This window comes from Miscanthus floridulus, chromosome 16 (genome assembly GCF_019320115.1).
Source record: "Miscanthus floridulus cultivar M001 chromosome 16, ASM1932011v1, whole genome shotgun sequence".
In the NCBI taxonomy this organism is placed as follows: domain Eukaryota; kingdom Viridiplantae; phylum Streptophyta; class Magnoliopsida; order Poales; family Poaceae; genus Miscanthus; species Miscanthus floridulus.
The window spans coordinates 17,604,289-17,615,821 of NC_089595.1; the positions used below are offsets into that span (position 1 = coordinate 17,604,289).

Sequence of the window (11,533 nt, forward strand, 5' to 3'; positions counted from 1 at the left end):
GGCGACATAGCCTACTGCAGGCAGGCGCGGGCGGAGGCGGCGCGGCCTGCTGCGGGCGGGCACGGGAGCAGGGTGGGCATTTCTTTCCTCAGGGAGACAGGCGTAGGGTTGGCGGAGAAAGATCGCACGGGCGACAGGCATGACGATGGACGATGCATTTTTTTTTCTCTCTTGGACTGCCCCTGAATGCAGTCGGTATACGTAGTGACAGGCACGAAACAATATCATTTCTCAGTTTAATTAAGTAATATAAAATGCGAAACCATTTGCCGCATATGGATATTTTTTGCAAAGAAAAATGAATAATTGGTAATAAATACATAGTACTAGCACGGCTATGGGTTTCCCTTTTTTTTTAGGAGAGCCTACGGGTTCCAGTAAAGCTGAAAACGTGGACACGGTCGTAGCAGTCATGCCCAGCGGCCGCCGTTATGGGCTCAGAGAAGGCATTATCGGGCTTACTGGCCCATGAAAAGGCATCGTTCTGTGGGCCTATTAAACGGCTTCCCTGCATTGTGGCGGCCTACGATCCATCAATCAACGCCTCTCTATTTACTGCTGGAACAGATATGTGGACTGCAAGCACTACGGTTGCATCGGTAGTCCCTTCATGTAAAGCAATGCTATCGTAGTCTTAAATCTGACGAGTTTGACTAAATCTTTTTATATAATTTTCTTTGCACTATATATATATATATATATAGTATATTCAGTAGCCAGCTACAGAATGAGTTATTCTGTAGCCATCTCCATTTACGATAATTTTATATACTAATTTACGATAATATCAATACATATTTACGATAGTTGGGTTACTATAACACATGAGGATATTTACCGTAACGTTATAGTAAACCACATAGTAAGAGTTACTATAATCTCGTAAATTAACATAGTAATTATCGTAACTCAAAGTGGCTACAGAATAAGTTATTTTGTAGCCAGCTGGGTAGTGGTTATATATATATATATATATATATATATATGGCAACGTATCAAGTGCAAACCATTTAGGCTAGAATTTAGGGGTGGTTTGGATCCTTTAATTTGGAGAAATTGAAATCTACTTTAATAAATTAGGCTATTTGGCTTGGAATTCGATATTCCACCATTTTTCAAAGTTCACATATAGTTTATCTCAAATTCATAGGGTGGGAGATAGAAATTGATTCTATAGATCATAATTCTATGTTTCTACTTTGTAACTTATAACACGCTCTTCAATTTACTCCCCTATGGTAGAAATACAACACATAAGTATCTCTCTCGTATAGTCAACAATAATATTCAAATATAATCATATACAACCATATTAGCTTAATTAATATGTATCTAAATTATGATTATTAAAATAAATTCAATTCCAAGGATCAAATAGGCCTTACGATATTATTAAATACATATAATTTAATTCGTTATAAACTAAATTTTATAGTATATTTATTTGGTTTTATAAATATTGCTACTCTCCTAGCTCTTTACAAACAGCCAAACTTTAATTAGTTTGATTAAAAACAGGACTGGAATTGTTCTTTTGGATGGGGTAGTAGCTCCACACACTACTTACCTCCGTTCTACTCCCTCCATCTTAAATTATAAGTCATTCTAAAAATTTTGGAGAGTCAAAACATCTCAAGTTTGACCAAACTTATATGATAAGATAATAGTATTTATGATGACAACTAAGTATCATTAGATTATTCATTAATTATAATTTTATAGTATACCTATTTTGTGTCACAAATTTTTATAGTTTTCACTATGATTTTGGCAAACTTGAAATGCTTTGACTCTCCAAAATTTTTATAATGACTTATAATTTGGAATGAAGGAAGTAGAAATGATGCAATTCTAGAATAGTACTGGGCCAAAGCCTCTTAAGTCCGGCTAATTTTGTATAAAAATTATACTAATATCCATTATACTAAAAATGTATCATTAGATTCGTCATGCATTATATTTTCATAGCATGTCATAAACATTGATAGTATTATTTCTTATAAAACCTAGTAAACAAGCTAAGTGAACACTGATCATAGATCAGTTGGTTAGGTTCCTTTGAATGAAACATGTCCATCCAGATTCAAGTCCTCGACTTGGCATGGGTGCTCGTATTTTCCTGGATTTATCGGCGCTATGCTTTCAGTGGTAGGCGACATCCCCATGAACAGCGAGACGCATGTGGTGACTTCGTGAATCTCAAGATCTACCGGCTCGGTCCTTCGAAGGTGCTCATAGCTAGCTGTAGGGTTTGTGTACGTGTGCTTATAGAGGTGAGTGTACATGTTGTAGACGTCTATGTTGGGTTTGCGTACGTGTGCTTATAAAGATGAGTGTGCATGTTATGAACGTTTATGTTGTACCGTGTAATTTAAAAAAAAACTAAGATAGTTTAACTCATCCTTTGCTTTCCGAGACGATTGGAGGGAGTAAACCATTGGGCACACATGTTGCCTCACTGCCTCAACGAGCAGAATCAAAGGGTGGAAAAGCTGATGATACGTGGTTGACGCGCGGATCTGGCAAGTTGAAAGTTGGGGGTCAATTCATGGAAGAACGCCTCATCTTAAGTTCCTTTCTTTATCTATCTACTCTCTCTCTCCCTAAATATTTTGTCGTCACGATTTACGTGTCAATAACTTTGACTCGATTTATCGAAAATATATGCAACATTTCTATCTCAAAATAAATTTAATAAAAAACTAGATTCAAATATTTATCCAATAATACTAATTATGTATCATAAATATTAATATTTTTTAATATATATTTAGTTAAAGTTGTTTATCATGAAGCGAAAACGACAGATATTTATGAAACAAACCAATATCTCCGATCCAACCGGGTCATCTCAGCAGGTGTTGTCAAAATCATCACGGCCGGCCAATGGGATCCCTCCCTGCAAGCATTACTTCCTCCTTGATGTGCGGCGGCACGGCAGGCAGCAGCTTTTTCTCTTCTCCGATCCTCCGGTGTTCAGATCAAATTTTCAGTTGGTCCGCCGCTACAAGACACAGCTAGCTGGGAAGTAGATGCAGATGGACTTGGACGGCAGGCCGGGCGGGGCGCCAGGTGTGGTTGATCTGACGGAGGTAGCCTACACAAGTATAAGTTTGGACTTGGCCACTACTTCGGGCCTGCACGCCTGCCTCTCAAATCACAGTCCTGATTCTCCGTCTCCGTGTACTAGTCTCTCACACACGTACCTATTTCTCGAGACAGTTTTCAGTCATAGCTAGGTTTGGTTGCCGCATCCGTATGGGTGAAAGGCGTACATCAAATATCATCTTGATATGTTTCCATCTACATATTGAGCATGATGATTAATGAATCTTTTTTTTTTTTGCGACTGACGATTGATGAGTCATATACTCATACGCATGCTTCCAACTAAATCTGACCAAGAGCTATCCAAATATGTGACCTGCACGAAACACTACAGGAAACTGGCTCTTTGCCGACTGCAATTTTCTTTGCCAACTGTTTTTTTTCGACACTCGGCAAAGAGGTCCCTTTGCCAACTGGAATTTCCTGCAGTCGGCAAAGCAGGATTTACCGACTGCCTGGCTTTGCCGACTGCCAGGCAGTTGGCAAAGAATTGCAGTCGGCAAAGGCAGGCCATGGTTGACGCCATCCACACCGTCACCTTTGCCGACTGCCACTCCGTCAGCAGTCGGCAAAGGCGCAGGCTTTGCCAACTGCCATCCTCCCTGGCAGTCGGCAAAGAATTTTTATTTTTTTTGATTTTCGATCCCAGTTTTTTGTGTTGCCTTGATACAGTAAGTACATGATATATTCCAAGTTTGGGATCATTTTAATTTATTTTGCTATATTCCGTAGATTTTTTCTGTTTCTTTGATTTTTTCCGGCAGCTCCAGATTTGAACTGCAGGTACATGAAATAATGGAATCCGGTGATTCAGAAAATGATATTCATGATGTTTGGAGCATGTTGAGGCCGTGTGCGGGGCCTCGCGTGAAATTTCGACCGTGTTGGTGTCGGAACACGCCGAGCCACGCGCGTGAAAAGTGTTTTTAAATTTTATAAAATCGAAACGGAGTCCGAAAATGACGAAACTTGACGACGTGTCTTGTCATCGCACGCGGAGTTCTATCAACCTGAGGGGCTAGAAGGTACCTTGGAGATCGACATTGGTTCGCTCATGGGCATGGAAGTAGACAACGAAATCGATGAGGACGAGGGTGAGGAGGTGCAGGATGCCAGGGACTTAAGAATGCTTGAGCGATGGCAGATGCAGCGCGATGGAGTTGTCCAGGAGGAGGTACATGATGATGACTATGGAGACGATGAGGATGATGATGACAGTGATGACTTAAGGGAGCTCGACAATATTGATAGCGATGACGACGATAGTGATAGAGATGACGACTCCACGCCCGAGATATTGCCGTTCGCGGAGATAATTACGAGGCCATGTAATACTATATTGTTATTATTATGTTCCTTTACAAGTACTTGTCATTTATTTATGCTAACAGTTTTGTTCTTTGTCATTGCAGGCACTCGACAAAATGCCAGGCGGACGGCGGCAGCGGCCGCATCGAGCAGTACGCTCGGCGTACCAGGTCCCCCCGCAGGAGACCGCCGACGACGACGAGGAGGAGGAGGAGGTGTTGGTGCGCGGGTCGTCCAGTAGGGGGTCCCAGCCCCCCAGCGGACGTCGCCAGGCGACCAGGAGGCTGCTGTTCTCGTCCTCGCAAGGGGGGACGACGTCGCGTGACGACGAGCGTGGCGGCGACGACGACGACGATGATGACGACGACGACGACGACGACGCGCCTACACCAGGCGAGACGGCTTCGACTTCGTCAGGCGTGGCCAAGGTGTACTCGCGCGGGCCCACGCAGCTTCCTAGGGTGCGGCCGCAATTCCACCAGCGCCCGGTGATCACACCCGTGGGCCAGACGTAAGTAACCATTATTGATTTCACTACTTGTTCATATGACATGTCAAAAATCGAACTGAAGACTAACAATTGTTCTTAATGACTCGTGCAGTTCCTGGAAGATTGTGAGTGGAGCAGGTCAAGCACGCCATATCAATGGCATCCAGGGCCTCCTGATTAAGGAGTACTACCCTGGCCTTGTCAACGTCAACGGCGAGATGAAGGTGCCCACCAAGTGGTCCCACTTCTACCTCGTCGAGGAGGGTGGCGAGACCATCGCGGCAAAGATAAAGAGGGAGTTTTGGGTGAGTCTTTCATCGCACCGCATTGCTAAATAGTACGCATTCGTCGGACTTCTTGCAAAAAGGAAATGCTACATGATGTGTCTGTGTGCAGGACTTCTTCACGTGCGAGGAGGGTAAAGCGGCCCAGGCGGCGCGAGTGCAGGAGGCGGTCTGCAAAGATCGTCTCAAGGACCTGTACCATGAGGCGCGCATACAGGCCATCCGCGACTTCCACGCCAACGTGCTTGGAGAGAACATCAAGAAGCCCCAAATCCGCCAGAGAATGAACTCGAGGGAGGCCGACCTCACCCAAGCGCAATACGAGCAGGTAATTAAGTATGACAACATTCGTTCAGATTCCTTCAGTGAAACATTACACTAATCTTCTCGCATGTCAAATACTTGATGTCATGCAGGTGTGTCCGTCGTGGTGCGACAACCACAGGGAATGCTGGACGGAGATTGTGCGCATGTGGCGCACGGATGAGGCGTACGCGAGGCGCGCCGACCGTCAGGGCCGCCGCGCGCAGATGCGAGGGGTGTCACCACCAAGGGAATCAGCCCCTCCCCCAGTTCGCGATAAGATGGGTATGCGTCCGTTCATGTCTTAATCCTTGCGCTCAATTGTCAATACTTGTAACCATGTTTGTGTTTTCAATGCAGACGCAGACGCACGGTGGGCAGGAAATCAACGAGTACACCGCGTACCTCCTCTCTCACAAGGGCAAGGCGACGGATCCGAACAACGTCTACAACCCAGAGGACGGGCCCGATGCGTACACCAACCCCACCGCCTACGAGAAGGCCACCGAGTACACCGTCGCGGCTCGCCAGCGCTACGGGGAGACGTTCGACCCCACCGCCGAGCCCCTGGACACAGACCTCCTGCAGAGGTTGGGACCAGGGAAGCAGCACGGCTGCTACTACATGGCCCACAGCGCCCTCGACCCGTCCTAGGTTCCTACGCTGACCTAGGTTCGATCCACGCCCATGAGCTCCAGCGACATCCCCGTAGCGCCCCGGCGGCAGTCAGCGTCACAGGTAAGTGCCGTTTCGTTCGTCGTTCACTCGTTTCGCACCTGTACATACAATCAACATTGCGGATGTAATATTGCAGGCCCAGATGGAGGCCAAGATGGAGGAGAGGATCGTCACGTTGCACGCGCAGATGATGGCGCAACAGATGGCTTACCAGCAAAGCCTGCAGCAGCACTACAACACTCAGATGCAGAACATGGCCAGCTTCTTCCAGTCCATGCAGACGCCCGAGGCGTCTACACTGCCTCCTCTTCCAATGTTCGCTCCACCGCCTCCTCCTCCAGAGTTTTTTCCTGTGCCTGCTCCTGTCGCTCCTGGAGGGACCCCGGTGAGTATATTGACTCTTGCTTTAACTTGTGTGTCCATGCTGCAGATACTAATGACATCACTTGGCGTTTAACTTGTGCAGGTACAGTCGGCGGGTTCGAACCCGTCTCCTGGAGGTCCCGGCCATCAGATGATGTCGTATCCACCACCTGCACCCTATCCACCGTATCCACCTCCGCGTGGCCCTCCTCCGACGTACTCGTGGCCGCCGGTGCGCGGAGGGTGGCAGTACGCGCAGGCGCCTCAGTTTGGTCCAAGGGGGTTTCCATGGGCAAACCCTGGGGGCTCTGGGGGCGGAGCGGACGACGAGACCGGGGACGGCGCGACGAGCTAGGTATTTGTCGATTCTGTTATCATGTATCCACCGTATCGTCAAAGTTGTTGTCATGTATTTCTTTTCTTCGTTATGGACCTAGACTTGTTATGTTGAACTTCGTGTGATGGACGTCGACTTGTGGTGTTCGACGTGTTGGACTTCATGTGATGGTTGTAATGCACTTGTGTGGTTGTTATTGTGACATGTATGTGAGATATATGTGATGTTGTGCGTTATTGTGATATATGTGGTGATGTTGGCGACAAATGTGATGAAATTGTGATATAAATGGTGCTACCGGTGCTTCTGGTGAAATTGGATTATAATTTGTGATTTTGCAGGGTTTTGATGCGAGAAAACAGAAAACAAAAGCAAAAAAAAAAATTTCCAGCTTTGCCGACTGTTTACAGTCGGCAAAGCTGGGCAAAAAAACCCCAGGACAGAGTCTTTGCCGACTGCAATGGGAGGCAGTCGGCAAAGAGGTCAAACCTTTGCCGACTGCAACTCCTAAAGCAGTCGGCAAAGAACATTTCAAAAAAAAAAATTCTTTCTTTGCCGACTGCCGAGCTGGCGGCCAGTCGGCAAATAATTTTTGAAAAAAAATTCTTTGCCGACCGCCGAGGAACCAGCAGTCGGCAAAGCCTGCCGTCAGGGCTGACGGCGCCACGTGGCTATGCCGACTGCTGGCGTGGCAGTTGGCAAAGGCTTTGCCGACTGTGTGCCACGTGGCAGTCGGCAAATCCGCCTTTGCCGACCCAGGCTTTGCCGACTGCTCTTTGCCGACTGCCACGTGGCTTTGCGGTCGGCAAATCCTTTGCCGACTGGGTTTATGCCTTTGCCGACCGGGGCAAGCAGTCGGCAAAGAGGCGTTTTCCTGTAGTGAAAATAGCCTACCGATGGTTTTCATCGGTTGCGGGTTAGGGCTTGAGATAGTTTACCCATTGTCACTAGTACAGCATTCCGCTTTGCCCGCCTCCATTAATCTATTAACGTAGACGGTCACATTAGGATGACCGTCTGCGTTACCTATCTCCATTAAAGTTTAACGAAGGCGGCGAGTTCTTATTTGCCCGCCTCCGTTAATCCTTTTCCAGTTTAAAAAAGAATAAGTTCCCATCATTTGATTTGGATTTGAATTTTGTTTTTTTGTGATTTAAACACATACTGAGAACGTAGAAATACGCATGCAGAGAATAAACATATGTCATATACCACATCCATTCGTATCTCGTCCTTATCGTAGCACGGACCAACATTGAAGTTACATGTCATATATATACATATGAAACTAAGATGTCCGCTACTTTCTAATTAAAGATCTCCGGCATCTTCTAATCCTCTAAGCGTAGCTTGTTGGTCTAGTTTCTAATCTTCTCATACTTCTCATCATACGCTAACTCGCTCTCCTCGATGAAGAACTTTCCCCTGACACGAACGCATTTGTGCAAGATGAATCCACATATGTCCACTATAATTTGAGTGATATTCTTATGGGTGACCCCTTCCTTTTTCTACCAGTCTTGTGCTTTCTTGAGCTGCTTGTAGCTGATGCTGAATTTGCCGAACTCTTTGAGGTACTCGCAAACATTTGTATCCACATAATAATGACTTTGTAGGTTGTTTGGAGCATTGCACGATATATAACACACAATCGATTAGAACATATAGAGAGCATGCACGATATAATAGCACATACAACTTTTGATACGTACCAGGAAGTTGTGCCTGACTTTTATTATGTTCTTCTTCTTCTTCTCGGGTCTTTAATCGAGGGATTCTGGTGCAATGGTATATAAGAAAATGAGCATAAGTTTTGTGCAATGGCATCTAAGGAAATGAACAACTTCCACGTTTCATATGGACATAAGAGCATCCTTAATGGCAACTTGCCAATCGCTAGCTAGATAGGACTTGGAAATAAAAAAAAGAGCATAGTGGTGGAGGGTTGTGCAAGCCGTGAGAGAATTATTTCTAGGAGATCATGCGAGAGAAGCTATTATTGAGTCACTAGCTCTATTAGATCTCTCTCCTTGATAGTCAATAGAATTCTTTTTAAACTAGCTATTTGAAAACCATTAGAACGTCCTAACAAGTTACACAAATCAAGCTATAGCTCTACACGTTTCTTTTGTGGGTACTACCTTATTTTCTCTTGTTCTTGCTCCCTACTAGCAAGACCACATAGAAGAGAACCCTGAAAAAGAACCCCCATGCCACTGTCACCAGCAGGCACTTCCACTTGCTGATGTCCATGACAGCCTGCTGCGCCAGCACGTCTGCGCCGGTGGCCACGCATGTATCCGCTGTAACGTTGGTGCCGAGGGTGGCGCTAATGGCCTCGAGCACCTTCATCTTGACGGCCTCCGGCATGCGCCCGATTGGCGTGCCGTCGAACATCTGCACGCCGCGAGAGAAGCAGCGCGACGCCCCGCCAAACTCGTTCTGAAGGACCGCCTGGTATGGATACTTCACCAGCGACAGGTAGTGGAACCAAATCCAGTAGTCGGGGATGCGATCCCTGGTGATGAAGAAGCCGGAGAAGAGGAGGAAGTAGGCGAGGATGGCGACGACCACCGTGTACCCCAGCATGACGTGCGGCACCACCGCGGACAGGAAGGTGACGAAGCCGCTGCCCGCCCAGAAGGAGGCGAGGACGATGAGCACGAAGAAGAGGAACGACGAGGCGCCGCCGGCCAGCCCCACCGCCCAGAACGTGGTGACCGCGAACGCCAGCGACAGCAGCACCAGCGGCGGGAACGCGACCACTGCGTTGGCCAGCACGTAGGAGACGCGGCGGTAGGCGTTGTGCGCGGTCTCGCGGAGGTAGATGTGGCGCTCCTGCACGAACACGGGAGAGCGTCGGCGCACACGTAGAACATGGTGGACATGGCCATGGAGAAGAAGCCCAGCCGCTCCTGCACGCCCTTGGGGGTGTCGTCGAGGCGCCAGAAGATGGTGGCCAGGATGAAGCCGGTGACCATGATGGTGACGAGGCGCATCATGAAGAGCTCCGGCATGCGCCCCGTGTTGGTGAAGGAGCGCTTGATGAGCACCCACACCTCCGTCCACGGCGGGTTGGCGAACGTCGGCACCGACGACTCGGTGACCGCCCTCCCGCCGCCCGGCACGCTCCCGGCCACCAGCTTCCCGCGGGACACGCTCTCGGCGATGGCCAGCTCCAGCGGCATCAGCTTGTTGTTCTCCACGGCGGACGACGCGTTGCCGTGCTGCCACTTGACGTTGAAGTCGGCGAGCGGGGCGGCGCCATCTGGCTGGCGCTCGTACTCGCGGATGGTGTCGAGCGCGAACTCGGCTGGGTTCTCGTTGTCCGGGACGGGCGCGCCGAACTCGGCGAAGAAGGGCTTCAGTCCGGCAGGAGTGCCGGCGTACACGGTGCGTCCGCGCGAGAGCAGGAGCAGGCTGTCGAGGATGCCGAGGATGCGCGTGCTAGGCTGGTGGATGGTCATGATGACGACGCTGCCGCTCTGCGCGATGCGGCGGAGCACCTGCACCACCATGAACGCGCTGGCCGAGTCGAGCCCGGACGTGGGCTCGTCGAGGAACAGCAGGATGGGGTCGTGGATGATGTCGGTACCGATGGACACGCGCCGGCGCTCGCCACCGGACACCCCGCGGTGGGTCTCGTCGCCGATGATGGTGTCGGCAGCGCGGGACAGCCCCAGCTGATCAATGAGCGCGTCGATGCGCGCTTGCTTCCGCTCGGCAGACAGCGCGCGGGGCAGGCGGAACTCGGCGGCGAACCGTAGGGTCTCGCGCACCGTGAGCATGGCGTACAGGAGGTCGTCCTGCATGACGTGCGCGGAGATGGCGCGGAGGCGGCGGCCCTGGAGCGGCTCCCCGTTGAGCGTGACGGCGCCGCGGAGGCTGTCCCGCGCGATGCGGCCGGCCAGCGCGTCCAGGAGCGTGGACTTGCCCGACCCGCTGGCGCCCATGACGGCGAGCAGCTCGCCCGCGCGCGCCGCGCCGGAGACGCCGTCGAGCAGCGTCTTGGTGCGCCTGGACGATCCGGACGACGTCGGCGGGGGCGTGTCCGCGGACTCCACCGGGCGGCGACCCGACGACTGGGACAGGAGGCCGCCGCCGCCGCCGCCCTTGCTGCGGCTCCTCACGCTGTAGGACAGGTCAACGAAGTTGAGCACGTAGGGGACTGGAGCGAGCGGCGGCTTTGCAGCGTCGGCCTCCTCGGGGAAGTCGATGTCGACCACGGCGTGGCCGGTGTCTGCCATGTGTGTGGGTGTTTGTTCTAACTTCTAAGCGCCGGCGAGCGGCGAGGGCGGACAGGTTGTTTGGATTGCCGGCCGCAGGTGCGTGAGGAGCGTGGGCTGGGCTCGTTTCCGTCTTCTCTTGTAGGAGCGGTGCGTGCGTGGGCTCGGAGTCGGAGTAGAGTAGAGTAGGAGACCGAGCTGGGCAGCTGGGCTGGGCCCTGGACGTATCGTGTCGTCCAAAGAACACAGACGTTTATTCCCAACTGTACTGAGACAAAGATATGGTTCTGCCAGCACAACATCTGGCCTGTAGCTGTTAATTACGCATTCAAGTACTCCCAACACTTGAACAAATATCTCTGGACTTCTATTACGCATTTAAACGGGAGCCGTCAAGGTGGGAAGCGAGGAGCTGCATTTATTGGGCAGATGCCCG

At 49.9% G+C, this 11,533-nt stretch overlaps 1 protein-coding gene and 1 pseudogene across 1 annotated transcript; one reads left to right on the forward strand and one right to left on the reverse strand.

Annotated features, from left to right (window-relative positions):
• Window positions 1–4,795: 4,795 nt before the first annotated feature.
• LOC136510351 (uncharacterized) lies at window positions 4,796–5,801 on the forward strand. The gene is made up of 4 exons (XM_066504835.1): window positions 4,796–4,927; window positions 5,019–5,211; window positions 5,303–5,518; window positions 5,607–5,801. The coding sequence occupies exons 2-4, from the start codon at window positions 5,125–5,127 to the stop codon at window positions 5,799–5,801; spliced, it is 498 nt and encodes a 165-aa protein (XP_066360932.1). The 5' UTR covers window positions 4,796–4,927; window positions 5,019–5,124.
• Window positions 5,802–8,404: 2,603 nt separating this feature from the next.
• On the reverse strand, window positions 8,405–11,308 carry LOC136513418 (ABC transporter G family member 16-like; annotated as a pseudogene).
• Between the last annotated feature and the right edge of the window lie 225 nt (window positions 11,309–11,533).